This window comes from Oncorhynchus clarkii, chromosome 6 (assembly GCF_045791955.1).
Source record: "Oncorhynchus clarkii lewisi isolate Uvic-CL-2024 chromosome 6, UVic_Ocla_1.0, whole genome shotgun sequence".
NCBI classification, from domain to species: Eukaryota; Metazoa; Chordata; class Actinopteri; order Salmoniformes; family Salmonidae; genus Oncorhynchus; species Oncorhynchus clarkii.
In genome coordinates this window covers 66,822,049-66,846,448 of record NC_092152.1, presented here as the reverse complement: position 1 = coordinate 66,846,448, position 24,400 = coordinate 66,822,049, and the positions used below count along the sequence as shown (strand labels likewise).

The window sequence follows — 24,400 nt, the reverse complement described above, 5'->3', positions numbered from 1 at the left end:
CATTCGCCTACCCTCCCCCAATCTGCTTTCCTCTTTGCCTCAGCACTTATGAAGCTTAGTGGGAAGAACCATATCAGCCCCTCCCCTTCTCTCTACCGCCCCCCTAACACTTTGGCGAATGGTTCAGCCCTGTTTTGCATAAGTTTCCTCTGAGTAGATCCATGTGTGAAGGGCCAGCCCAGGACTGAAAGAATTAGTCCCTTTTTAACGGGTTCGATGTATGTCTAGGGAGAAGGCTTGTGTGCTGCTGCTGCCGTGCTCTGAAACAGTACACTTGCTCCAGTCATCAGTATAATAGCCGAAGCTATCATGTATTGCGCCTACCCTGTCCCTGGAATGGGCAGCAACTCCTTAATGTATTACTACAACGGGAAATCGGTGAGTTCTGTCTGCGGGAGAAAGAGAGAGAGAGAGAGAGAGAGAGAGAGAGAGAGAGTGTGTGTGTGTCCATGTTTGTAATTGGCCCTCGGGTATGGAATTGCAGAATATTGTGTTGTCCGGCTGCACAGCATGTTTCTCGGCTCTAGAGTATATCACTCCTCTCTGCTTTACTCTCTCTCTCCTTTTCTCCCTGCCCCTCTCTCTCTTTCTCTCTCTGTATCTCTCTCTCTCATTTTCCCTCTCTCCTCTGTGGACTGATTTTCCGTTGCCTCAGTTACAGCTGTGTGACAGTACCATTTGTTTTTCTTTGCAGTTCAAATAGAGGACTTACTTCATTTCTTTCTCAATATGTTCCAGACATGTTATAGCCTGAATCTGTTAGATGGTTCACTTCTTCTTTTTTTAGCTAACCATGTATGTCAAAACTTACACTTAATTTCAGCACAGACTTCTCTATTAGAGATAAAGCAGAATATAAGCAAGGCACATCAATTGTATATAAGGAGGAACAAATCTCAATATGTGGATGTGTGTGGTTGAAAAAAAGTTCAACACATCATGTTTTTTGTCTCTCACCTCTGTTCGTAGACAGACAGACTGAAAATATTATTTTTTAGCTGTGAATGTATTTTTACTGGCTGGTTGGTTCAGCACTGGGACTGGGTTGAAATAATAACATGTGGAAGTCTGGAAATGATTAAGGAAAAGAGGCTGCCTGTTAAGGTTAGACTTTCCTGTTTGTAGATTGAGCTCCTAGCACCAGCGTTGCTGTTATTCCATCTGTTTTTAATCACATCGGCATTCTGGACTCTACAGGGAGCCTAATGTGATTCCTGGATTGCTCAGTAAAAAACTCTTTGATTTCTGTGTTCCTGCAAAAACTTTTATTTTATGTGTCTGTATGTGGGAGAGTCTGTAGTGTGCGTGTGTGTGGTTGCGTGCATTTGTGTTTCGGTTTACCTGCCTCTGAGCTAAATTGAGTTTCCTCAGATGTTCGCAGTAATTGTGTCACAGGTGTAAAAGTCTCACTGGCACTGCTGCTGAATAAGAGATGAGCAGAGAAAAGTCTCTTCCTGTTTCCCAGCTCCTCTCCAGAGAGCAAAAACACTGAAACACCCACCCAGCTCCATCCAGAAAGAGAACTCCACCATTCAGAGTCAGGGCCTCATTGGACCTCATTCTCTGATCTTCTCTCCAGAGAGCAAAAACACTGAAACACCCACCCAGCTCCATCCAGAAAGAGAACTCCACCATTCAGTCAGGGCCTCATTGGACCTCATTCTCTGAGCTTCTCTCCAGAGAGCAAAAACACTGAAACACCCACCCAGCTCCATCCAGAAAGAGAACTCCACCATTCAGAGTCAGGGCCTCATTGGACCTCATTCTCTGAGCTTCTCTCCAGAGAGCAAAAACAATGAAACACCCAGTCAGCTCCATCCAGAAAGAGAACTCCACCATTCAGTCAGGGCCTCATTGGACCTCATTCTCTGAGCTTCTCTCCAGAGAGCAAAACACTGAAACACCCACCCAGCTCCATCCAGAAAGAGAACTCCACCATTCAGAGTCAGGGCCTCATTGGACCTCATTCTCTGAGCTTCTCTCCAGAGAGCAAAAACACTGAAACACCCAGTCAGCTCCATCCAGAAAGAGAACTCCACCTTTCAGAGTCAGGGCCTCATTGGACCTCATTCTCTGATTTAAAGAAACCAGGAAGTTGAACATTTCTATACTATTGTGAGATTCACTTTTATGAGGTCAACATGTTCAGGCTTGTGTTTTAGCCCTCCTCATACCCCATTAGGACAATGCCCTTTGTTCCTACAGCACCACAGATCCCTTTGATATTTTTATATTAACGATTACCAGGAGTGTCTTACAGGCCGGCAGAGGGAGAAAATTGGGAACGTGTGGGCAGCATGGGTCAACTTTATGATCCAAAGCAGTCGATAAATAACCAACCAATACCAAGCTCTTTATCTTCTCTTCTTCGGAGGAGAGATAAATAGTGTTTATTGTGAGCATCAACAAAACTCACATTTACTTGTTGGAGTTTTGAGAGTGGTTATTGTTTTTATGGTAAGAGCCTTAAAGTCTTTGATTTCTGTGTTTTTTGACGTATTAAGTGTTTTCTATTTCCGTTGTTTCCTCCAGTTCCATAGAAAATGAGTAACCTAAGCTTTAGAGAATTCAGATATTTGGGAGGATTTGGTGGGTGGAGTGTGTTTTTTTAAGGTGTGGCCTTTCCTGTCTAATATCCCTCAAGTGCACGGAGGACTGGACCAAGGAGGCATCTAGTAAATTACTATTTTTCTCAGGAAATATGGAATAACTGTTTACAGGACAAGATAACATCAGGAGTATGAGTTTTGCCGCAGAGTTTAAAATTAATGTTGACAGCTTCCCACGTATATAACACCTGATATCACCTCATTTATCAGAGTGCAGTTGGTCTTTGAAAATTGTGTTTCTTGAGACCTAAATCTTGGAGTTCTTAAGCATCAACAGCTTGAGGCTTGAGATGTCTCTGTTAAAGGGTTGCCTGGTACCAGGCTGCAGCACTCAACATGCCCCATCAGGAAGGTGGTTCTGGGGCAGTGTAGCAGGGGACCATTGTTTTGGAGCTGCGTGCGTGCCTTTTAGCCTCTAAGTGTGTTAGATTTAGACTTGAAAAGAAAGGCCCTCGGGCATGGTTTGATTCCGCATAGTGACGTGCAGAGACAGGATACTGTGTTGACACCAGCAGTCCACTGCTCTCAGCTGTTCTCTTTTGTGAGTTTTTACTGCGGTGATCATTTATTTTTAAGAGGTTATTTTCGCCGTCGTCATTTGGTGTATCCATATGTTGACAATATAATGTTTTTTTCCATGTGCTGTTTTGATTGGTGTGGGGTCGAGATCAAAGGCGGGTGCTGCAGGCTAGTGATGTGTGGAAAGGTGTGGAGGGACTCATCAGGCCTCTCAGATCAGCCACAGAGACGAGAGAGTTGCAGAACGAAGCTCTGCCAAGAACCTACTGTCCCCATTCTCTCCAATCTGACAGTGAAATCTGATGCTTGTTGATATTTAGTCAAACATGAGTAAACTCAGTGTATGAACCACAAACCCTGAATTAATGATTGCTTATGGATTATGATGGCTACAGATATTCTTAAATTAAACGTGATGCGGAAAATATACAGAAACACCCAAACTCCAACAACTGTGCTGGTCCTGCTGGCCCTGCTGGCCCGGGCTCTGAGTGATGTCTCTTTAATTCATGTGGTAGTAAAAGGAAACCCAGGCGGGCCCTCTCCTCCAGAGGCTAGGGGAATGAGGCGCCTGGTGTTTGGGTGTTTTATTAATGCCTTGACTGGCTAGCCCAGTGTGAAGAGGACAATTAGCATCATCCACCGCCATATGCTGCCCATTGAGGTTCAGACTGGGACAAAGCCAGGGCTCCTGTGTGAGGCTAACCTGGAATCTCCACGGGAGTCCCCACACCCTGGGTCACATGTGCGAGCCAGAGGACCCAAGAGATCCCCTTCCTGCTAAACGACATGTACAAAGGGTGCTGGAGTTACACACACAGCTAATCACATGCTCACACACACTGCTTGTGGCCCTGAGTGTTGGCTAAGCTGACTGACTGATATGTTGTTCACGTGAGTGAGTATGTGTGTGTCTTTCTCTTGACGTACGTAGTAAAGTGATGACGAATGAAATTTGTTGGGGTTGTGTCTCGTAAATAAGATGATTATACTTCAGTAGGACAACAAAACATTCTCTCCAAGCCCACTGACACATCTTGTTGCATTAGGAAGCAACCTTTGAAGGTCTTGAAGGGCTCTGTTCACGCAAACAGATGAGTATGCCATTAGGTAATTAAAAAAGGAATTTATGTTGCTGGTGACTAGGGGGGGGGGGGCTGGGTGGCAGGTCTGGTAGTGATTTGTGCTGCATGGTGATAGTGTTAGGGTTGAGGGACCGGCCCTCTTTGTGGCGTGGTGAGTTCACTGGCTCTCTCTCCCTCCATCTGGAGTGGATGAAGTCAGAGACCACATCACTAATGTTTGGCCTCACGACCCTTTGATCCTCCCACCCAGCCTGGCACAGCCACAGCTGCACAACAGCCCTCTGTGCTTCACCGCTCATCCCCTCCCTCAATCCCTCGCAGCTCACAACCAGGTAGCAAAATAAAGAAAAGCACAGGCTCCATATTTGATTTTCTGATTTGATTTGTTTCTTTGGTGAGCTGCAATTTGCAGTGTTTTTATGAACGCTTGTGTGTGCTGGTGTCATTATAGTTCCATTAAGAGCTGAGACAATCTGAAATGCAAACACCCCCTGATAATCCAGTCCTCCCTCCACGAGCCTTCCAAATGAGCCCAGCTGCCACACCACTGGCTTCTTAAACTGGCACGGCTCAGTTTGTTCACTACATTCATTAAAGTAGACATGATTCCGGCTTCAACATACAGCGCTACTTTACAAATAACAGTCGTGTGAGGAATAGGGACAAATTTAGGCGAAGATACTCGTTTGCATCTAATGATGGTTAATGAAGCCGTCCTTAATGCACTGGCTTTAGATTGTGATCAACCCACCAGGCAGGGTGGTGGGGCATTAGAATTGTTCCTCTTCAACATCATCCTAATAACTCAACCAAATCATCATCATTATGCTCCTGCCTCATACAGAGAATAGTCACAAGTTACATCTTCGAGGATAATGACTTTGACAAAACGCTAGACTGCCCTATACACCTGCTGTTGTTATTCATGTTAATAATGTCTGTTTTCTTTTGGCAGGTGTATGCCCCGTCTCCCAACACAGAAGACTTCAACAGAGATTCTCCCTCCTACTCATCTCCCAAACCCCCCAGCAGTATGTTTGCAACCACTTTCTTTGGTAAGTGATTCTGACTTAAGACAGTCTCTGTCATGGAGTCTAAAGAAGCCAGTATTATCTGTTTGTTCAATCTGAGGCGCTGTCTTTGTCAATGTCTTCCCCTGCCTGTTGATAGACAGTGGACCCATGAGAAAATATTTCTGGACAAACATCCTAACATCACACGCAGTTACTCTCTCTGTAGTCACTCTCTCTGATGTCGCTAAACAGTTTCAAATGTTCAGCTCGATTTAGCAATTTCTTTCTTCTGGTAGACAGTATTTCACTGAGCCTGGTCTCAGTCGCCTGTCTTTGAAGGGATCTGGTTGGTTTCTGTTAGCCAAGGGAGGCTTAGTGTTATCTCAGCTGTGTCCAGGACAGGGCTTGTGTTTCAGTCCTAAGACCAGACTGGGAGAGTGAACAACCCCCTTGTGTGATCCAGAAACTCAGCAGAGAGGAGGGGGACTGCCCTCTGTGGAAAGGTCTCTCTGGGCTCTCATAATCAAGCTGTGTGTTGTGGTTTGTTGTTGTGGTTTGCTTCATGGCTGTTCAGGCATATTGCATTTTATGTAAACTTGACTGGTTATTAAACTAAAGCCATTTAAACGTCTGCCCTCTCCTGGAATCAAATCCAGGATGTCTCTTCAATTGGTTGATCCTTTTGTTACATGAGTCATTATACTGTAAAGAATAGGGATGAAACTCAAGACGGATCCATTTCAACTCAACTCTGTTTGTTGTCATTAGATGGGACCCACAACTCTTCTGATCCGTGGAATTCCTCCAATGGGATCAACCAGCCTAGTTATGGAGGAATGCTGGGAGGATCTTCATCTCACATGCCGCAGTCAGGAAATTACGTCAACATGCACTCACATGACCGCCTGGTAAGCAACCCAGCTAGTGATGTCTCAATGTTTCCCCTACCTATTCTTAGACAGTCTACCCCCTCCCTGTTAAGCTCTATTGCCCCTTGCTCATTAAACATTTGGCTTGCATTGGTTTCAATTGAATATTTGTGGTGTGCAATATTGCAGCCCATAATATTACCCACCCTGCCTACAGAAAAAGTCTGGCTACGGGAAACACTGTGACTGATGCGTATTCAGCCTCCATGTCCTGTTCTGCCCCATCAGAGCACATCCCCTCCTCTCTGCTGAGCCCGTAGTGAGAGTGATTGTTTTGAGCTGTGGCCTGGCTATCTCTCTATCTGATGTTGCTGTCTGGGCAGTATCTGTGTAAGACACGGCTGACCCCCTCTATCAGTGTTTCATCTGCTCTGCTCTGTCTGCCCACTGTGTCTCACTGGGACTCACAGGGAGCCTGCAGCTGCTGCCCAACCAAAGCCCTCTGTCTGTCTGGGCTCCACATTCATATAACCTCTCTTTTATCAAATGATATTTTTTCACCACGCACAATGCTATTCTTACCACTGAACAAGTGTAGGCACACACAAAATTGCATTGTCCTGATGAACAAGTGTTTTGTCCTCTTTCTCTTTCAGAATTACCCTCCACACTCTGTATCGCCGACAGACATCCATGCCAGTCTTCCTCCAATGTCCAGCTTCCACCGCAGCAATGCCAGCACTTCACCATTCGTTAACCCAACACACACCCCGCCTATCAACACCACAGACGGGGTCATGGGTACGGTGAATATTTGGTTGATCTACTCTTAAATATCAATAGGCGAGATAAATTCCTATAATGATGTTATCTTCTTTAATCTATACTCTGTGTTATAAATGTCCTCTCCTTGTTTCTGTAGTTGCTGCAAATCGAGGGAATGCCACTGGAAGCCAGCAGACTGGAGATGCACTGGGCAAAGCTTTGGCTTCGGTGAGTATAGCACACCCCTGTTGTCCTCCGGGTAAATGGGAAAGCCTCAAAAGAGATAGAAACCATGTTACAAATCCACAGAGGTTGTTTGTTGGGAGTAAAGCCCTATTGGTTTACTGGTAAATGGAGGCACAATCCATGCAGCACTTCAAATTGCACTCTCTCCCTCTGAATGGCAGTTTGATTGAGGCGTTAGGCTTACATGGATGGTTAGGAATCCTCCGTGGATATCCCCTCTAGGTTGGTCCCCTCTCTGGGTGTGAATCCTGTGTTCTTGACTACAGTACCTTCTCCACTCACTTTAAAATCAAATATATTTTTTATTCCTGTGTTAAATTGAGATGGTGCATTATATTAATGGCCCTCTTCAGTCTGTAAAGGAAGCGACCTCGGTGGTCACGATGGGTATTAAGTGCTATAGTGAATGCTGATTAAATAAGCCCAGAGGGATGTGTTTGCAGTTGTTTCTGGGCCTAAGCCTGGATAATTGTAGACTTAATCTCTGAGTATACAAGAAAGGAAATTGTAAAAAAAAAAAAAAACATTACGCACCAGTTTGAATAATCCAGCCTTGGTATTTGTTCCATTTTTGATCATGTCTCCCTGCACGTTTGACAGACAGTAACTCATAAACCTTTGTGCTACTGAGGATGAATATGTCCTCCTTCCAGTTAGAGCCCTCTTGGTTTCCACAGCCACAGAACCTCACAGAGAGCTCTTCTGTCCCTGCTCTTACTGATTATTTCTCATTTGAATAACTCCCAGAACTCATCTGTAACCCGGCCTAATATACACTACATGACCAAAGGTATGTGGACACCTGCTTGTTGAACATCTCATTCTAAAATCATGGGCATTAATATGGAGTTGGTCCCCCCTTTGCTGCTATAACAGCCTCCACTCTTCTGGGAAGGCTTTCCACTAGATGTTGGAACATTGCTGCGGGGACTTGCTTCCATTCAGCCACAAGAGCATTAGTGATGTTGGGTGTTCCAATTCATCCCAAAGGTGTTAGATGGGGTTGAGTTCAGGGCTCTGTGTAGGCCAATTAAGTTATTCCACACCAATCTCAACAAACCATTTCTGTATGGACCTCGCTTTGTGCACAGGGGCATTGTCATGATGTAACAGGAAAGGGCCTTCGTCAAACTGTTGCCACAAAGCTGGAAGCACAGAATTGTCTAGTATGTCATTGTATGCTGTAGAGTTAAGATTTCCCTTCACTGGAACTAAGGGGCCTAGCCTGGACCATGAAAAACAGCCCCAGACCATTATTCCTCCTCCACCAAACTTTGCAGTTGGCACTATGCATTGGGGCAGGTAGCATTTCCCTAGCATCCGCCAAACCCAGATTAGTCTGTTGGACTGCCAGATGGTGAAGCGTGATTCATCACTCCAGAGAACGTGTTTCCCTGCTCCAGAGTCCAATGGCGGCAAGCTTTACACCACTCCAGCCGACACTTGTGCATGGTGATTTTAGGCTTGTGTGCTGCTGCTCGGCCATGGAAACCCATTTCATGAAGCTCCTGACGAACAGTTCTTGTGTCGACGTTGCTTCCAGAGGCAGTTTGGAACTCGGCAGTGAGTGTTGCAGCCAAGGACAGACTATTTTTACGTGCTTCGCTCTTCAGCGGTCCCATTCCGTGAGCTTGTGTGGCCTAGCATTTCGCAGCTGAGCCATTGTTGCTTCTAGACATTTCCACTTTACAATAACAGCACTGGGGCAGTTCTTGCAGGGCAGACATTTTACAAACTGACTTGTTGGAACCCTATGACTGTGCCACATTGAAAGTCACTGAGCTCATTAGTATTTTATTTATTTTATCTTTATTTAACAAGGCAAGTCAGTTAAGAACAAATTCTTATTTACAATGATGGCCTAGTGGGTTAACTGCCTTGTTCAGGGGCAGATTTGTACCTTGTCAGCTCAGGGATTCGATCTAGCAACCTTTCGGTTACTGGCCCAACGCTCTAACCACTAGGCTACCTGCCACCCCAAGGGCATTCTACTGCCAATGTTTGTCTTTGGAGTTTGCATGGCTGTGTGCTTGATTTTATACACCTGTCAGCATTGGGTGTGGCTGAAATAGCCGAAGCCACTAATTTGAAGGGGAGTCGACATCATTTTGACTATAAAGTGTATCTTACCTCAGAGAAATTAAACCGACAATAGCTTTTATTCCTAGTAAAAAGTGAGAGAAGTAGGATGTGTAAAAGCGTAGTGGGTTTACATTTGGGAAGTGCTATGGCTCAGTGGTGCGCACCCGAAAGAGAAAAGTGTGTGTGAAAGTGTATGATAATCACAAATTAAGTATTTTTGTATTCGCAGACTCAATTCTATTAGCATGACAAAGCTGCAGTGAAATGGACACGGTTGGGCTGGGGTGAGACGAGGGGGGTGGGGAGGCCAGGGGGAGCGATGGGGGTTCCTAACTGCTGTGGCTCAACTCTGCGGGCCGCCCTTTGTGGGCCTTTTGTTCTCCAGGCCTTTTAAACGGGCCATGCTTATTGGCCCCCCGCTGCCCGGGGGAGCGTGACCGATGAGGAGGCGGAGCCTCATTTGTTGTTGGTAAAATGAGTCGTGTTGCAGTTTGAATACAGCAGAAGTAGCCCGGGACCAGAAGAATGGCCCGTTGTATATTGCAGGGTCAGGAGTCACGGCTATAGACGGCCCGCTTTAGAAAGAGAAGAGATATTGGCTAATTCGTTTTGAGTCCCATTGATTTGAGACATACACTTGTGATCACAGTTGATGGTCATTACTTCTCAACAGGATTGAGTGTCTCAGGGTAAAGATACTGAACAGTGACAAATCCTTTTGACTGAGAAATGTGATTTAAAAGAATAGAGAAGAAGAAGCATGTGTAAATCCCCACAGGGAAAAACATATCTTTTGGTACACGGAGTGACATGCAATAGCCAAACCACTTGGATTTTCAAAAGTTGATTGAAACACAAAAGCTTGGTGATCAAGCTTAAAAGAGAAGATGATTAATAACGGCATTCCATTGTGTTTACTGAAGTGAAACGGTTTCCTATGAGTAGGATGTGATGTTTACTTGGAGGACTGAGAAATCCTTCTGGATCTACTGCCTCTGCTAATTAAAGGGAATCTCTAATACCCTGGTTTACCGAGAGACACTTTCCATTATGGCACAAACTATCCTCTTAAAGGGAACAAATCAGGGATGTGTTGTCAGCTTTAATCCAGCATTTCTCTAAACAAATGAAATCCCCGTGAAAGTTTTAAAGATATAATCTGTATGCTTCAGAATCACATCATCCTCTCTCTTTCTCGCTCTCTCTTTCTCTCTCTTTCTCTCTTTCGCTCTCTCTCTTGCTCTCTCTCATGATAGTCATGTCGCCCTAAAACCTAATTGACCCAAGCTTTACATTCTGCCATTGAGGAGACATTGTTTTTTATAGTCCATACAAGACACCTCAACTGGTCTGTTCTGAGTGTATACTAATCTTCCACTTTTAGTGGTTCTGGTTAGTGGTTCTTCACTGGGGCTCAGTTCAGGGCGTGGTTTAGCATGGAGAGGTGCGGTGGTGCAGCTCATTCAGGATAACCCCCTCCGCTCCATCTCTATTGGGGGATTAATGCTGGCCTTTGTATCTCTCCCTGTCTATGGCTGGGCATTCCCTCTCTCGTCACCTCCCTTATCTAGCACTCCACCCTGGGTTTATACTGCAGTTATATAGCACCATGTTTGAAAGATATTAATGGGATTTAGGGCAGATTTTAGTCCACTTTAGCTTTAAAGGATTTCAACCACTTTGTTCCTGTTTCCCCCCCTAAGTAAAGACGTTGACTTCTCCTCTAATAGTGTATCAGCCATATTACTGTAGATACAGTATTTGTATGATATTATCTATGTTGAAGCTAGTGGGGGAGATCTAAATAAAACAACACTAAGCAGAGTTAGAGGAGGGCACCGGACTGGTCAGAGCCTTCAGGTGTCGCAGTGAATAGGGTTTGCGGTTCCTTTTTTTTGTTGCTTTCACTGAAGCCACTGCTCACCGTTAAAGGCCCATATGTATGCTCTGAACGTTTTTATGGGCTCCCTGGTTGGAAAATCCCCAGAATTGATGAGCCAATTTCGGCCGTGCGCCAGCAGAAAGATGGTGACACAGGCTATAAAAAGTATGGGGAAACGATAGGTTGTGATTTTAAAGAGCTGCATGTTCTGCCTTACTGACAGATCTCTCTCTTTCTCCCTCCTTCTGTCATCCCCCTCACTCTTTTCCCCTCCGTTCCTCTCCCTCTTCTCTCTTCCCCTCTCTCTCCCCTCTCTCTCTACAGATTTACTCACCTGACCACACCAGCAGTAGTTTTCCATCCAACCCCTCCACCCCTGTAGGATCTCCGTCGCCCCTGACTGGCACAGCAGGTGCTGCCGCCTCAGCAGGTACAGTGGTGACCAACGGCGCCCCCTCTGGAAGGGCAGATAGAACATCAGTCTGCACTCTGATCTACTGCACTATAGCAATATACCAGCCTAAACTAGTCCCAATGCCATGGAGAGATGGTGGTTATTGCTTCCTCAGAGCATTTACACTGTTTCCTCCATACACTGCAAGTGATGTTTATCTCACAATGGTTTTCAGAGTCTCTGACTTTGACGACATTGCCTCATGGCGACAGATGATGCAGTTTACCCCAGACAACCCCTAGCTACATAGTGATAAGGAGTCAGCTCTCTTCAGTTGCTGAAGGGGCCCAAGAGACTATCTTAGAGTTTGACATCCTCTCCTCTCAGTCACTTCATTCATTCTACCAGATAATTCAGATAATCAGTTTCCATAAGTAGCAGAGCAATGTGGAGGGGAAATTTAATAATTGTGAGAGACACTGGCAGAGGAGAGAGAGAGGGGAGGGAGAGAAAGAGAGAGAGGGAAAGCCCAGCGTGTTGTTTTAGTGGGCAGTTGTGCCGTGTGTGGTGATGTAGTGGCGACAGCTGTCTCCACGTATGCCCCCCTCGTCCTCAGCTGTTGCTCTGGTCTGTGGACAGCTGTTCTCCCCATGGACCGACCGGCCTGCAAAGGGCCTCATTTTTCTGCCCGAGGAGCGACAGTGACTCAGCTGATGAGGGGGATTATATTGGCTTTACACAGAGGGATGCCAACCCCTCACGCACCCTCTTTACACCTCAGCCAGCCAGGCCTCAGGGCAGCATGCCCTACTTGGGAGGACGGGGATAGAATGCCAACAACCATTTAGATTTTATCAGTGAAGTTCCTGTCACCTGGAGATTGAGAAGCAGGTACAGTGGTTAATTGGGTGTGGATTGTTTTGTTATACAAATAATGATACAACATGATACCAAGGGCACCAACTTTTGTTACAATGTGAAACAGAGTTTCTCTTTACAATCATAATCCTCAGTAAATCTACAGTATCTGTTCAATTTACAAATGCAAAACAAATACTCCACATCCATGACTTTCCATATGAATAAACATCTGCCTTTGTCCAAAACCCTTCCCAAAAGTCCATTTCTAAATCTGTTGCCATTAGTTTAATAGAACGCCTCCATAAAAATGAAATGTAATGTAGCTTAAAAGGGCAACTGGGATGATTGAAAATGAATTTCTTGTTTCATGTTTTGTGATTTAATATCAATTTATTTGTTTGAAGTTTGTTAATTAGAATAGGGGGCATTACATAGGTCAGTTGGGGCATGATTTGGCATGATGTTCAGATTAACCACAAATTGCTCCATCTGTTCATTAGGATTAGCTACTTTCATAGCCTAACCAGGCAGGAACAGATATACACCCTGGTGCTGCTCAACTCAACTCTGGCTGGTGTGTTCAATTAGCCCTCTCCTCCACGTGGGGACCAGAGGCCCAGGGAGGCTTAGTTATGAGTACTTCCTGTTTGGTTCACGCCAGGGAAGGTAGAGCAGGTAGAGCAGAGAGGCTCCCTCATTTCCTGTTCCAAAGTTACTTTTAATAGCCTCTTAATTAAAGCCGGGCTTTTCCAGGACCTTTGTGCGGAGAGACTTTCTCTCAGAAGACGACTAATGCTTAGTTTACACTTCTGACGATGAATCGATGGAAACAGTTCCCCCGGGTCAAGTGGATATGTAATCCTAGTGTTTGTCAGAAACAAACTAACATTAGCTAGCGATCTCCCAGTTCCCGATCTTTCTCTCTCAAATACTGAAATACCATTTTAGAGGAGAACAGGGAGAAAATGGGGCCTGCTGTTGGTTTTCACAAACAGCCTAAATGAGAGAATGAGAGGTAAGCTAAACAATGTATCCATCTGTAGAGTATGCTAGAGTACGTGGGCTGGGTGTTGACCTCCTGCCACAGTAATGGAGACCAGGCGGTATAGTGAGGGCCCATAGCTGGGGCTGGCCCACTAACACAGCCCAGTATAAATAACCTGGGAGGTTTCCTCATTGTCACAATCGATTAAGGAGACTTGAACTGTTCTCATGTGCACACAACAGGCTTGGTGTAATGCATTACCTCCTGGTGCACTGTTGTTTGTTAGTTGGAATATTTCAGACAACATTGGCTAAGATAAAGAGACAAATAAAAATATATTTTGTTGCATTGGATACCTCAATTTGATACGCAGATTATTTTAGTTTCACACTAATCAGATTGAGTTGATTTGTTTTGTATGTGCCATTGCACATTTCATGTACTGATTATAACCATTCCCACACATTGTGATCCCCTCTGCTTAATGTCAAATTCAAATGTGCTCTAGAGATCACCCAGTCTGGGACAGAATGGAATTCCTTAATTAGATGTTTCCACCATTTGTTTGGACTATTGCCGTCTCTTGGTTGTCTCTAGAATCTCAGAATGGAAAGTTAATTCAGGTCAAGTCTCAGAGTCTGTCTTGGCCTGCGTGTTTTGGCAAGCCACGGAGCTGTTGGACTGTTACACTATACCTCAGCTTGGCATGTGATTGGTCAGAGGATATTTGTGTCGTGACCCCTGGAAGCCAATCACATCGGGCTTAGATCAGTGGACAAGAGGAGCACCCACGAGTGCAGCCTTGCTAGAGCCTTCTGGAACTTTCTGGCTCATTGGAGTAAGGGAGTCCTTTTGACGTGGAAGAATCACTCTGTCAGTGGAAGACAGCCTCGGTCCCAGCCGGGCCTCTTATCACTGTTCACTTTGTTCCCTGGGCTATTAGCTCATTAATGAGCGGATGTACATGTAGGCCATGTCCCAGTGTGCTGGTGTATGTTGGGGCCTTCCACCCACGGACCTGGCTCATGTTGCAGGATGCAGCCCAGTCACCAGGAAATGATGCAGCTGAGCCCCAATGCTGAAAATACCTCTCACAGCATAACAACAAGAGACCAGACAGGATGTGGATGTGCTGTGTGTCAGTCAGCCCCTGTAGAGTGGAGCAGGATGCAGGTCTCTAATCATTGGCCATGTTGGGATGGCTGAATCAGCCATGTCAGGTGGATAACTGTGGTTCTCCCGCTCTGTCTCTCTCAGGTACCAACCAATGGTCGCGTGGTGCAGCTGGACAGAGCCCCCCCTCTCCCAACTATGAGAACTCCCTGCACTCACTGGTAAGTCTCCCTGCCCCCCCTCTCTCTTCCCTTCCCCCACACCCTGAGCACTTTTTAATGGACAAGCACACAGTAGATGGGTTCTCTCACGTAGGGCAGGGTAGCATTACATGAAGATTCTTGGCTGACAAATGTCGGCGTTGGGGGGGGGGGGGGGGGGGGGGGGTGCTGCTGAACAATAACCGCCCCTTGGGGCGTGTCTCCTGCCATCTGTCCCCTACTCCGTGGGCCAGGGTGGGGTTGGGGGGGCTGGTGTTATGGGGGCTGGGGAGCCTGGCAGCTGTTGCGTTAACTGAACCACCACTGCTCCAGGATTCCAGCGCTAGTTGCCTGCGGACCAGAAACACGACTTGGGATCAGTTTTCACCCCACGCCGCCTGACGCCCACATCACACATTCACACCATCGGCTGTGGGGATAAATATTTACCCACTATATTTGAATGCCACCTACAATAGGATTTTTGTGAAGCGACCAAATCTATGATCAGTGTGAACAGCGAATGTGTGGGAGGGATGGGACCTCATGGTGGGAGGAGAGGACGAGGGGTCAGGAGTTATTATCTACACAGGACCACAGTTTTGATGCTGCCTGACACAATGATTAGTTACCATATGTCTGTCTCTGTCTGACTCTCCTTTTTCTCTGTCTTTCTATCTCAGTCTACACTATCTCTGTCCTTTTATCTAAGTCTATACCAGGGTTTCCCAAACTCCAGCATTGGGGAACATCCCGCGCACCCCCCCCCCCCCCCCCCGCGTGCGCGCGTGCATGCCATGTCTATTTCTATGTGCACAAGCACTGTTCTCTTGTTGGTGGAGATATGTTTTAAACCTACAAAATGTTATTTCCTGCAATTCATCACATTTTCTAATGAGGTGCAGAGAACATTTTGCAGTTTTAAAGCAAACTGTCTTGCAATTCTATACATTTTACCATGTCTAATGTGTATTCGTGTGATATTTGAGTGACTCGAACATGGGCTAAAAAAAACTAGCTAAAGAACGTTATCTGACATGGGCTAGTTGATCTGGACATTTCTGACAAGTTATAAAAAGCTCTCTAAGGTATGCAATGACTGACATGACAAAAGAAATACTGATGATGCACTACCCAATTTCGACATTTCAAGAGTAAGTTGAAAACCGGACAGAGTTCCCCAAAAGTTTGGGAGCCACTGGTCTATACTATCTCTGTCCTTCTATCTCAGTCGACACTATCTCTGGCTCTTCCACTACTGTTTATTTGTGCTCACATGCTTTCCTGTTCTGATTTTGGCAGAAAACTCGAGTCCATCAGCAGCTTCATGAGCATCTCCAGGATGCCATGTCATTCTTAAAGGATGTATGCGAGGTACTCCTGTCCTTTAGATGGAGACTTTACCCATCAGTGTTTGACACCTTTGCACATCCTTAGTTGTTTTTCTTTCTTTCACCAGCTTGGCCTCCGTTCCATTTAATTGGAGTTTCAAATGTTTTGTTGTCATGCTTTTTATTGTTGTTTATTATTTCTATTTTGACATTTCAGCTTTTAGTAATCAGCTTAGGAGCATAAGATGCTTTAATACCAAATGAATAGTCATGGTGCTCCAAATGAGTGGTGTGCCAGCCCGTTTATCAGTTTCTATAGATACAAATGAGTGGTGTGCCAGCCCGTTTATCAGTTTCTATAGATACAAATGAGTGGTGTGCCAGCCCGTTTATCAGTTTCTATAGATACAAATGAGTGGTGTGCCAGCCCGTTTATCAGTTTCTATAGATACAAATGAGTGGTGTGCCAGCCCGTTTATCAGTTTCTATAGATACAAATAAGGATGCTTGTCTGTTATGAACACATGCATCCCTTGTGCCCCTCCTCAGGTTGAAATGGCTCCTCTTCATCTGTTTTTCAGTGTCTTTCTTTTATGCTTTTATTATCCCTGTGGTGTTTTTTCACTCCAAGATCACGCCATAAAATCACAATGTACTCCATTTTTTTGTCCTAATGTGCTTATAGTAAACTGCTCTGTCCTCTCTCCTGTTTTTCTCTCCCCTCCCCTCTTCTCTCTCGGTCCTCCCAGTCTCGGATGGAGGATCGCCTGGACAGACTGGATGATGCCATCCTCGTCCTGCGGAACCATGCCGTGGGCTCCACCACCAGTCTGCCCAGCGACATACACAGCCTGCTGGGACAGAACGGGCCAATTGCAACCCTCGGAGCAAACTTCCCTGCCGCCGGATTGGTTGCTAGTCGGACAGCAGCAATGGTATGAATTAACTTTGCAGAAGAAAAATATCTTGAGTGTTTTAGATGTTAAGGATATTATGTTTCATGTTTTTTGCAACTTAAGAATTGACTTTGAATACTTAAAAGAAAGTATTTTTTCGACTGAGGAGAGGCATATGTGCTTGTGCGTTGCGTTTCTCCAAATAGGCTAATAAACAAGCCTTGGCCACCTGTTCAGAATGAGTCCACAGCCATGTGCAAAAACGCTGCCTTTTTCCACAGAGAGCAGTTTAATTTAAACTCACATACTTTCCATATGTGTAATAGTTGGCCTGAAGGCTTACTCTCCTTAAGAAAGACCTCGTATACAGGGTTGAATGAGAAAACCAGGCAAAACGGAGTGAAGTTCTGCTTTGGTCTGGAAAGTGTTTGTCAGTTGCACTCCTATGAGGCGGCTCCTGGGGAACGAGGGGATGCAGGTCTCGGTGCAGAGCATAATGTGTTTGCCCATCCTCCATCTGAACTATTTCATATCGGAGAGGAGAGGGATTTGAGCACATCTGTAGTGGAAGTTTCAACAGAGGGAGACAGTTCTACACTAATCCCTAGGTGATGGGAAATAATTTAGGCCATATTTTTCCTGAATTTTCTGAATCAGTCCTGGCGTATGTGGGTGGAGGGTTGGATTAAGATCCTCTTGGATTAAACTCCCTTTTCTAAGAAAATGGATGGAGGCATTCAGGGGATGTGATGGAGGAGGGAAGGATGCCGACGACTGAAACATGCTCAGCATTTCCTTACCTCATCATTTACTGTCCAGACGTCAGCCTCAGTCCCAGCTCCTCACAGGAACCTGTCCCCCTACCACTGGCTGATTAGTAAACATTCTTGCAGTGGAGTAGCATCTGTGAGACTAGTCCTTGCATTACTCACATGGTAATCGGGCCAACAAACCCACAAGAAAATTGGGAGGCATTTGATCCCTGGCCTGTGGTAACAATCATATCCAATTTTCAAGTGGACAAGGTTTGGATGTGTTCTGTGTTTCTGCCGTACTACTTCTCCCCTGACTGTTCATTTATTGGAGTTGGTGCTCCTGTATTTGTACTGCCAAAACTAAAACCAGTGCCATTTTACAGACAAGTTTACAACCTTTCACATCCTTCGCAGCATGCAAGCTTGCAGCCTGTGTCCCCTTTGCCCAGAATAATTTAAATACAGGGACTAGTATTTCTGGTTTGTTACTCTCTGTAGAAGGAAGAAAATGTCCCAGTGCACCATGTGTTTTCAGTCATGGCCATTTTGATATTGGTGTTGTGGTCCTTGGAACTCTCAGGATAGTATTTACTGGTCTGTGACTAAAAATACATTTTTAGTGGTTCTCCCATGGTGCAGTTCAGTTTGGTGTGCTCGTTACAGAGTGTTAAGGGACTATAGTGATGATGTTGGTGAGCTGTGAGACTAAAAGAGGACTGGCTGTGTCTGCATGAACACAGAGCTTCCTCTGTGGTAGAGAGAGAGGGTCCCCTCAGACTGCTGCTCAGACAGAGCTCAGCCACCTCAGCATGGCACAGCCACAGCCGTTTACTCAGGACAGCCCTTTTCACTCGTTCACTGCCTCTTTTTAACCAACTCAACAAATCTGAATGGAAGGAAGCGTGCGCCTGAGGCCAGTCTCCACCCAAATAGAGGTCCTCAGCTGTATGGTAATCAGACCCAGCAAGGAAAATGGCAGCGTTCTTCCCTCGCCAGCACCCCCGCGCCCCTCCTCCTCCGCCAGACAAAGACTTGTTTGGACACCTGTTGAGAGCGCTGCAGAGATTAGCGTAGTGAGGAGGAGGGGGAGGGTTTGGGGGCAGTGGGTTAACAGAGGCCAACAGTGACTTGGGATCACATTCCATAAGAAAAATGAAAGATACACCCTCCCGCCCCCGTACTGGTTTCCTCTCCTCCTCCCCTAGTTCCCAGAAGAGAACCAGATAGCTGAGTGGGGAACATGTGGTAAACTCCAGCGAGCACAGCGATGGTGATGCAGCATGATGGGAGGACTCTGTTTCACAAGCAATATGGAGGGAAAATAAGGAAATGGTCTGTCTTTGGAGTGGGCTTTGCCTTATATTGCTTCCAAATAGATCAGAGATGGATATATCTAGAAGAGGAAGAGGAAGAGGAAGAACCCTCAGAACATAATGACCGTGGCTAACCCAAGAGAGAAAAGCAAATCAGAAAGAAAAGAGAGAAGGGGATAGGTTTACCATCACATCACTGCATTCGTTATTATGAAGAGATTATACAGCAATACAAATGTATGTTTGTGTTTCCCTTATCCTGAATATGAATTATGCATTTTGTTATGGTGAAGTACAGCACCAAAGCACCCCCCAGTGTCAGAACTGAGGGACTTGGGAACCATCATTAGTTCTCAGAAACGGACTCCTGTACTGCAGCTCCACCTGTATATCCTGCTTTTAATATGAGGAAATATGATTGTTTAGCTCACCAGAAAGGTCAGGCATTGTGTTCAATTTGTCATGACAAGTGTTTAGAAAATCCTGTTTTGAAATCCAAGCCAAACATGCGTTTTTACAAGTGTTTTCAATGGACAGTTTTCCACCAAGGTTCTCATCATCGGCTTGTAGACTACAAAATCTCCCTCAAAGCTCTGAGCCAGGCTCTGGGAGGTTGTTATTTCTTTTTTGAACAAACAGCAACAGCATTCCATTTGTGAAGGTCAGTCTAAAGTGAAGTTGAACAAGAAAGTTCTCTTTCTATCTCTCTCTGCTTTTCAAGTGTGAGATATCTGAGTCATAAAAGCATTCTCTCTGGTTGAATAGACATCGTTCCTTCCTTTCCAGGCTCATTCAGACCAGAACCCTTCCCTACAGCTGAACATGTACTGTCTCTCTCTCTCTCTCGGTCTGTCTCTCTGTCTCTCTCTGTCTCTGTCTTTCTCTCTCTCTCTGTGTTCTGACAGGGTGGTTCTCACCGGGATGAGGCTGGCAGTTTGATCAACAGTCACGGAGGGCCGCCCAGCGTGGGCTCCATGTCCAACATGTCCAGCATGTCCACCGCTGAACTCAACCACCAAGTGGAAACCTTCAGAGGTATGACATGACACACTCCCAACTTCACCCATGACCATCTCATCTCTGCACTACACACCGAAAATAACTACATGTGAAATGTCTGTTGGCTGTAAATGATCGGAGATTCCATATGACCTGACTCTCTACCTTTATGTCTGCGTGTTGCAGGTCTGGCTGCAGGTCTGGCTGGTCAGGTGGCAGCAGCCCTGGAGCTGAAGGTAGAGAACCAGGACAGAGACGACATGCATGATGGCCACTCCTCCGACGACCTCGGCTCTGGAGACGAAAGCGACAAGAGAGACATCAAGACTCCCAGAGGAGGCACAAGGACAAGGTAAATTAACCTAATAACCACAAACATGAATCTTTCTGACCTTCTGTCTAAAACATTCAGTTTTAGAATGTCCCTAAATCTCCCTGGAGTCCAATCATGTGAATAGCCAAAAACAATCAGCCTCAGTCTTACTGTTGCGCCTCTGGGCCTCTCTCCCTCTGCAGCAGCATCAATGAGGATGATGACAACCTGAACCCAGAGCAGAAGGCTGAGCGGGAGCGCGAGAGGAGGATGGCCAACAACGCCCGCGAACGCCTGAGGGTGCGAGACATCAACGAGGCTTTCAAGGAGCTGGGCCGCATGGTTCAGCTGCACCTGAAGAGCGAGAAGCCCCAGACCAAGCTGCTCATCCTGCACCAGGCCGTGGCAGTCATACTGAGCCTGGAGCAACAAGTCAGAGGTCAGCATTCCTACACTCTCACAAGTAACACACAAGAGTTATAACACCTCTTATGAAGAGTTATAACACTGCTTATGAAGAGTAATGACACACGTTAATCTGTTTCTATACACGCAGAGCGGAATCTGAACCCCAAAGCAGCCTGCCTTAAGAGGAGGGAAGAGGAGAAGGTGTCTGGCCATGGGATCTCTGGGGACCAGCAGGCCCACCATGGGGTCCACCCCGGCCTCACCGACACATCCAACCCCATGGGCCGACTCTGAGGAGCACACAGGTACAGTAGTACATCTCCATGGAGCACCATCCACACACTCTCACTCTGTCAGTAATAGCTGTGATGAGATACTACATTACTTACTTTATGAAACATCATATTTTGTGACTGAGTTATTCCTGTTTTTGCCCCTTCAGATCAAAATGATCCAGATCAATTCTGTAAGATAGAGATGGTGCCCTTGCTTCCCAATGGCAGACAGGACTCACAGTTTGTGACACAAATTGGAGGCGACAGACCACTTGAAGCTAAACCCCAGACTAACGCAATCCTTAGATTGAAGAAAAGCCCAGTGTCCAGGTCCCTGTGATGACATCCAACATATTTCTGCCCACGAGAAAACTTCAGCACATATCACTGTCTGCAAGCAGCGTGTCGCATCTGAACAATCAGAGACTGTCGCGATCTCCTCCACCCTCCCATGTGGAAGTTTGCCTTGTGCCTAAACTGAATTGACGAATGCATTGTAACAGCAATTATGTTTATTTGTTTTGTATTATTTGTTCTATTTATTATGTTACTGAGCTGTAAAGTCTATGTCTAAAGGGAAAGTTATGAATATGCTTTAAGAAGCCTGTGGCTTTTCAGTTGATCTACAGTTTGCCAGTGTCACTAGTATGGCCCAGCCCTTCTCCCTAGCCAGTATCAGGCTAAGAACTAAGATTAAGATACTCAGGCTCCTGAGAAAGATACAAATTAAAATATTAGGCAATTTAAAGTGATCTTTAGGGCCCAACTAAAAATCATTTGGCGGTATTGAGTACTAAAAGACAAGCATCCCATTTATAAAAATAACATATATTATTTATATTTTATTCATGCCGCAATGAACAGCTTGTTTAAACCAAAACGACCTGCTCATGTGTCCGTTTGGTATAGCTCAGTCTTCATGTTACTGACATAATTAGAGGAAGAGGACTAGACATGAGGGGTGGGTATGAGCCCAGCTAAATAGTGTTCCACACATACACTAGCCTGAACACTATAAACTGTGTCACAGGTGACAGAAGAATGGCAAACTCTAATTTTCCTGAAAGGTCAACTAAAGACTTATAAGGTGTTTATTATCAGGAGTGAGCAGTTCAAATACAGAAAGCAAACCATTTACAAACCTTAGCATTCCCTGCATATTTCTTAGTGTCTTAACTAAAGGAAAAGGGACTTCACTGCCTTTTCATTCCTTTGCCATATAGTGTTAAATGTAAACAATGACATATTTCTGATATTGCAGTTTGCTTTCTATTATTACAGTATGGTCTCTGGTTAGTTGAACAGCCGTGGTCATGCTCTTTGTAATAGCCTAGCACTGTCTTATCATGGATTGCTTAGTGAAAAAGTAGAATCAAAACGACGACCACAATATCACCTGGCCTGAATTAAATTTTCACATAACTTTTTTTCTGTTAAAAATAACTAAAGAAAAAAAAGTTTAAAAAACATTATTCAAAGTTATCAAAAGTTATATGTTTATTTGTAATTGTATACAAATCATTTCTCTAGGCTTCATAGTAAAGCATATGATGTCAAGCGTGAAATAGCAGAGAGGAGTTCTAAGTTATTTAGAATGGCTTTGTTTTGATCCAAGCAGTGAAGTTACTGGTGAAGGAAAGGGAAGGGGGAGCTTTAGGAGTTCACATGCTTTTAAACATCAGAAACAGCTGGTCCTTCAGGTAGGTATAGTACAATGATGAACAAACGCAGTTTTGAGCAGATTTTTTTTATGTTTCAGGATGAAGAACAATGGTCACCACTTACATTTTTATCTGTGCGCATGCTTTACTTTCTTTAAAAAAAGTATTTTGGTCTTAACTCCTGGTTTTTATTCCATTTGTTTCCTTGTATACTGTCTTCCATTATTATCCACCTTTAAAACAAGGCTGCCACATCCAGAGACAAGTAGCCTATTCTTTGAAAAGTAATAGAACGAAGGATGCCATTGAGAACCACTCCAAGGAGTTTCTACATTTTTTTGGGGGGGGGGGGTTTACAATCATTTTCTTTTTGTGATAAATTTGGAAACGTATTGTTGTGTTTTCTCTGACTGTATGTGGCCTTGTTCATCATTTCAGTATTCATGAGCTTGTATTCATGTTACTGGCAGACTCTGAGGTTAAAATGTATGTCACTGCCTGCTCTCTCATTTCCCCTGTAATTTTAGAATGTTCTGCTGTCTGTCTCTTTGCTCCTATGTTAGACTTTTCTGTATTCCCAGCTGATTTTCCTCGTATAATATATGAAAAAATAACAAAAATAAGATACAAAAAAAAAAAAACATTTGGCTTATTTTTCACTGTAGTTATTAGTCTTTTATACAATAATATTGTAAGAACATTTCTTGAATTCAAAATTTTACTCTTTCTAGATTTTTTAAATCGAAAGTTTTGAGTAAAAAGTTTCTTACTTTATTTTACTATATTAGATAGTAAAATGTATGGTTATTTACCATAACCTGACCATTATTATCCGAAACGTACAAATAGCATCCTAAAACATAGTAGGATTGTAGCTGGCAGTCTAGTACATTGAGGTATTGTACAAGCTCAAATTTCATGACGGTGTGCTCTCCATCTTGATCTTCAGTCTCCATTGTTGGTGGATAAAAGATATGTACTTGTGTCCAAAAAGTCTAGGTATTGTTGATGCACATCAAAAACTAGCAGCAAGAAATCTAACTATCTGTCTCTGTTACAGAAAACACAGCATGTAAATAACATTTATGTAGCAATAAATGTGCCATCTTTTTTAACACAATTGTGGATATATTTCCTTCTTTGGACGTCATCTTTATTTTCTGTTTCTCCACCTTTCATTTTTCAGTTATTTCCATTCAATTTTGAATTTTGTGATTGTTTTATGAAATGATGTGCTGGTGGTGCATTTGGTTGAGCTCAATACAAGTACAGTACCATGATGTGTTCACTCAAGTGAGCTACTGACGCAACAACCCTTCCCTGGTTTTCCCCCTCAGAAGACTTTTCTACAGTGGATCTTAGCCAAATGAGGAACTCTGTGCAAGAGTGTGTTTTATAGTATGTTACTAATTTTTAAAACAATATCAGTGGACCATTGTAGTCTGTATGGAATATATGTTTCTATTTTTAATAAAGTGTGATAGCAGCATATATTTAGTCTCATTTTTCTAAAGGCTGTTTTCTTTTTGAATTTCATTTTATGCTCACTTACAGAATAACTTTGAGGGGGTACTTTTGTATTGAGTATTAAGGCATCACAGAAGAATAGACAACACATTTAGTCAAATCCAGCTGCTGTGTGCGTCGTTTACACGTATGAAATACAATAAAAATGCCACACTTGTCATTCACAAATAAGAGCCAAAAGGTGCCCATTGCATTTAAACAAAATGTCAACAGGCATGCAGGTCAGTGCATGAGGATATTTGCATGGACATTTGCAGAAGCATAGTGTTGGCTGTCCTCTCCTAACTAAGAAATAATCT

At 44.5% G+C, this 24,400-nt stretch overlaps 1 protein-coding gene and 1 non-coding gene across 4 annotated transcripts in view; both read left to right on the top strand.

The window, feature by feature from the left end:
- Window positions 1–24,065, top strand: part of LOC139411480 (transcription factor 12-like) — a 92,770-nt gene extending 68,705 nt beyond the window's left edge. For all 3 annotated transcript variants that reach the window (XM_071157905.1, XM_071157904.1, XM_071157906.1), the window contains exons 9-20: window positions 5,169–5,268; window positions 5,995–6,134; window positions 6,752–6,896; window positions 7,018–7,088; window positions 11,395–11,500; window positions 14,568–14,644; window positions 16,704–16,889; window positions 19,824–19,953; window positions 20,104–20,269; window positions 20,434–20,669; window positions 20,787–20,943; window positions 21,081–24,065. In XM_071157905.1, coding sequence (XP_071014006.1) covers window positions 5,169–5,268; window positions 5,995–6,134; window positions 6,752–6,896; window positions 7,018–7,088; window positions 11,395–11,500; window positions 14,568–14,644; window positions 16,704–16,889; window positions 19,824–19,953; window positions 20,104–20,269; window positions 20,434–20,669; window positions 20,787–20,932 — 1,503 coding nt within the window. In that variant the 3' untranslated portion in view covers window positions 20,933–20,943; window positions 21,081–24,065. The remainder of the gene's footprint in view (window positions 1–5,168; window positions 5,269–5,994; window positions 6,135–6,751; window positions 6,897–7,017; window positions 7,089–11,394; window positions 11,501–14,567; window positions 14,645–16,703; window positions 16,890–19,823; window positions 19,954–20,103; window positions 20,270–20,433; window positions 20,670–20,786; window positions 20,944–21,080) is intronic.
- On the top strand, window positions 11,667–11,749 carry LOC139412508 (small nucleolar RNA SNORD35). The gene has a single exon (XR_011634700.1). It is a non-coding gene; the product is annotated as a small nucleolar RNA SNORD35 (small nucleolar RNA).
- Window positions 24,066–24,400: the final 335 nt, after the last annotated feature.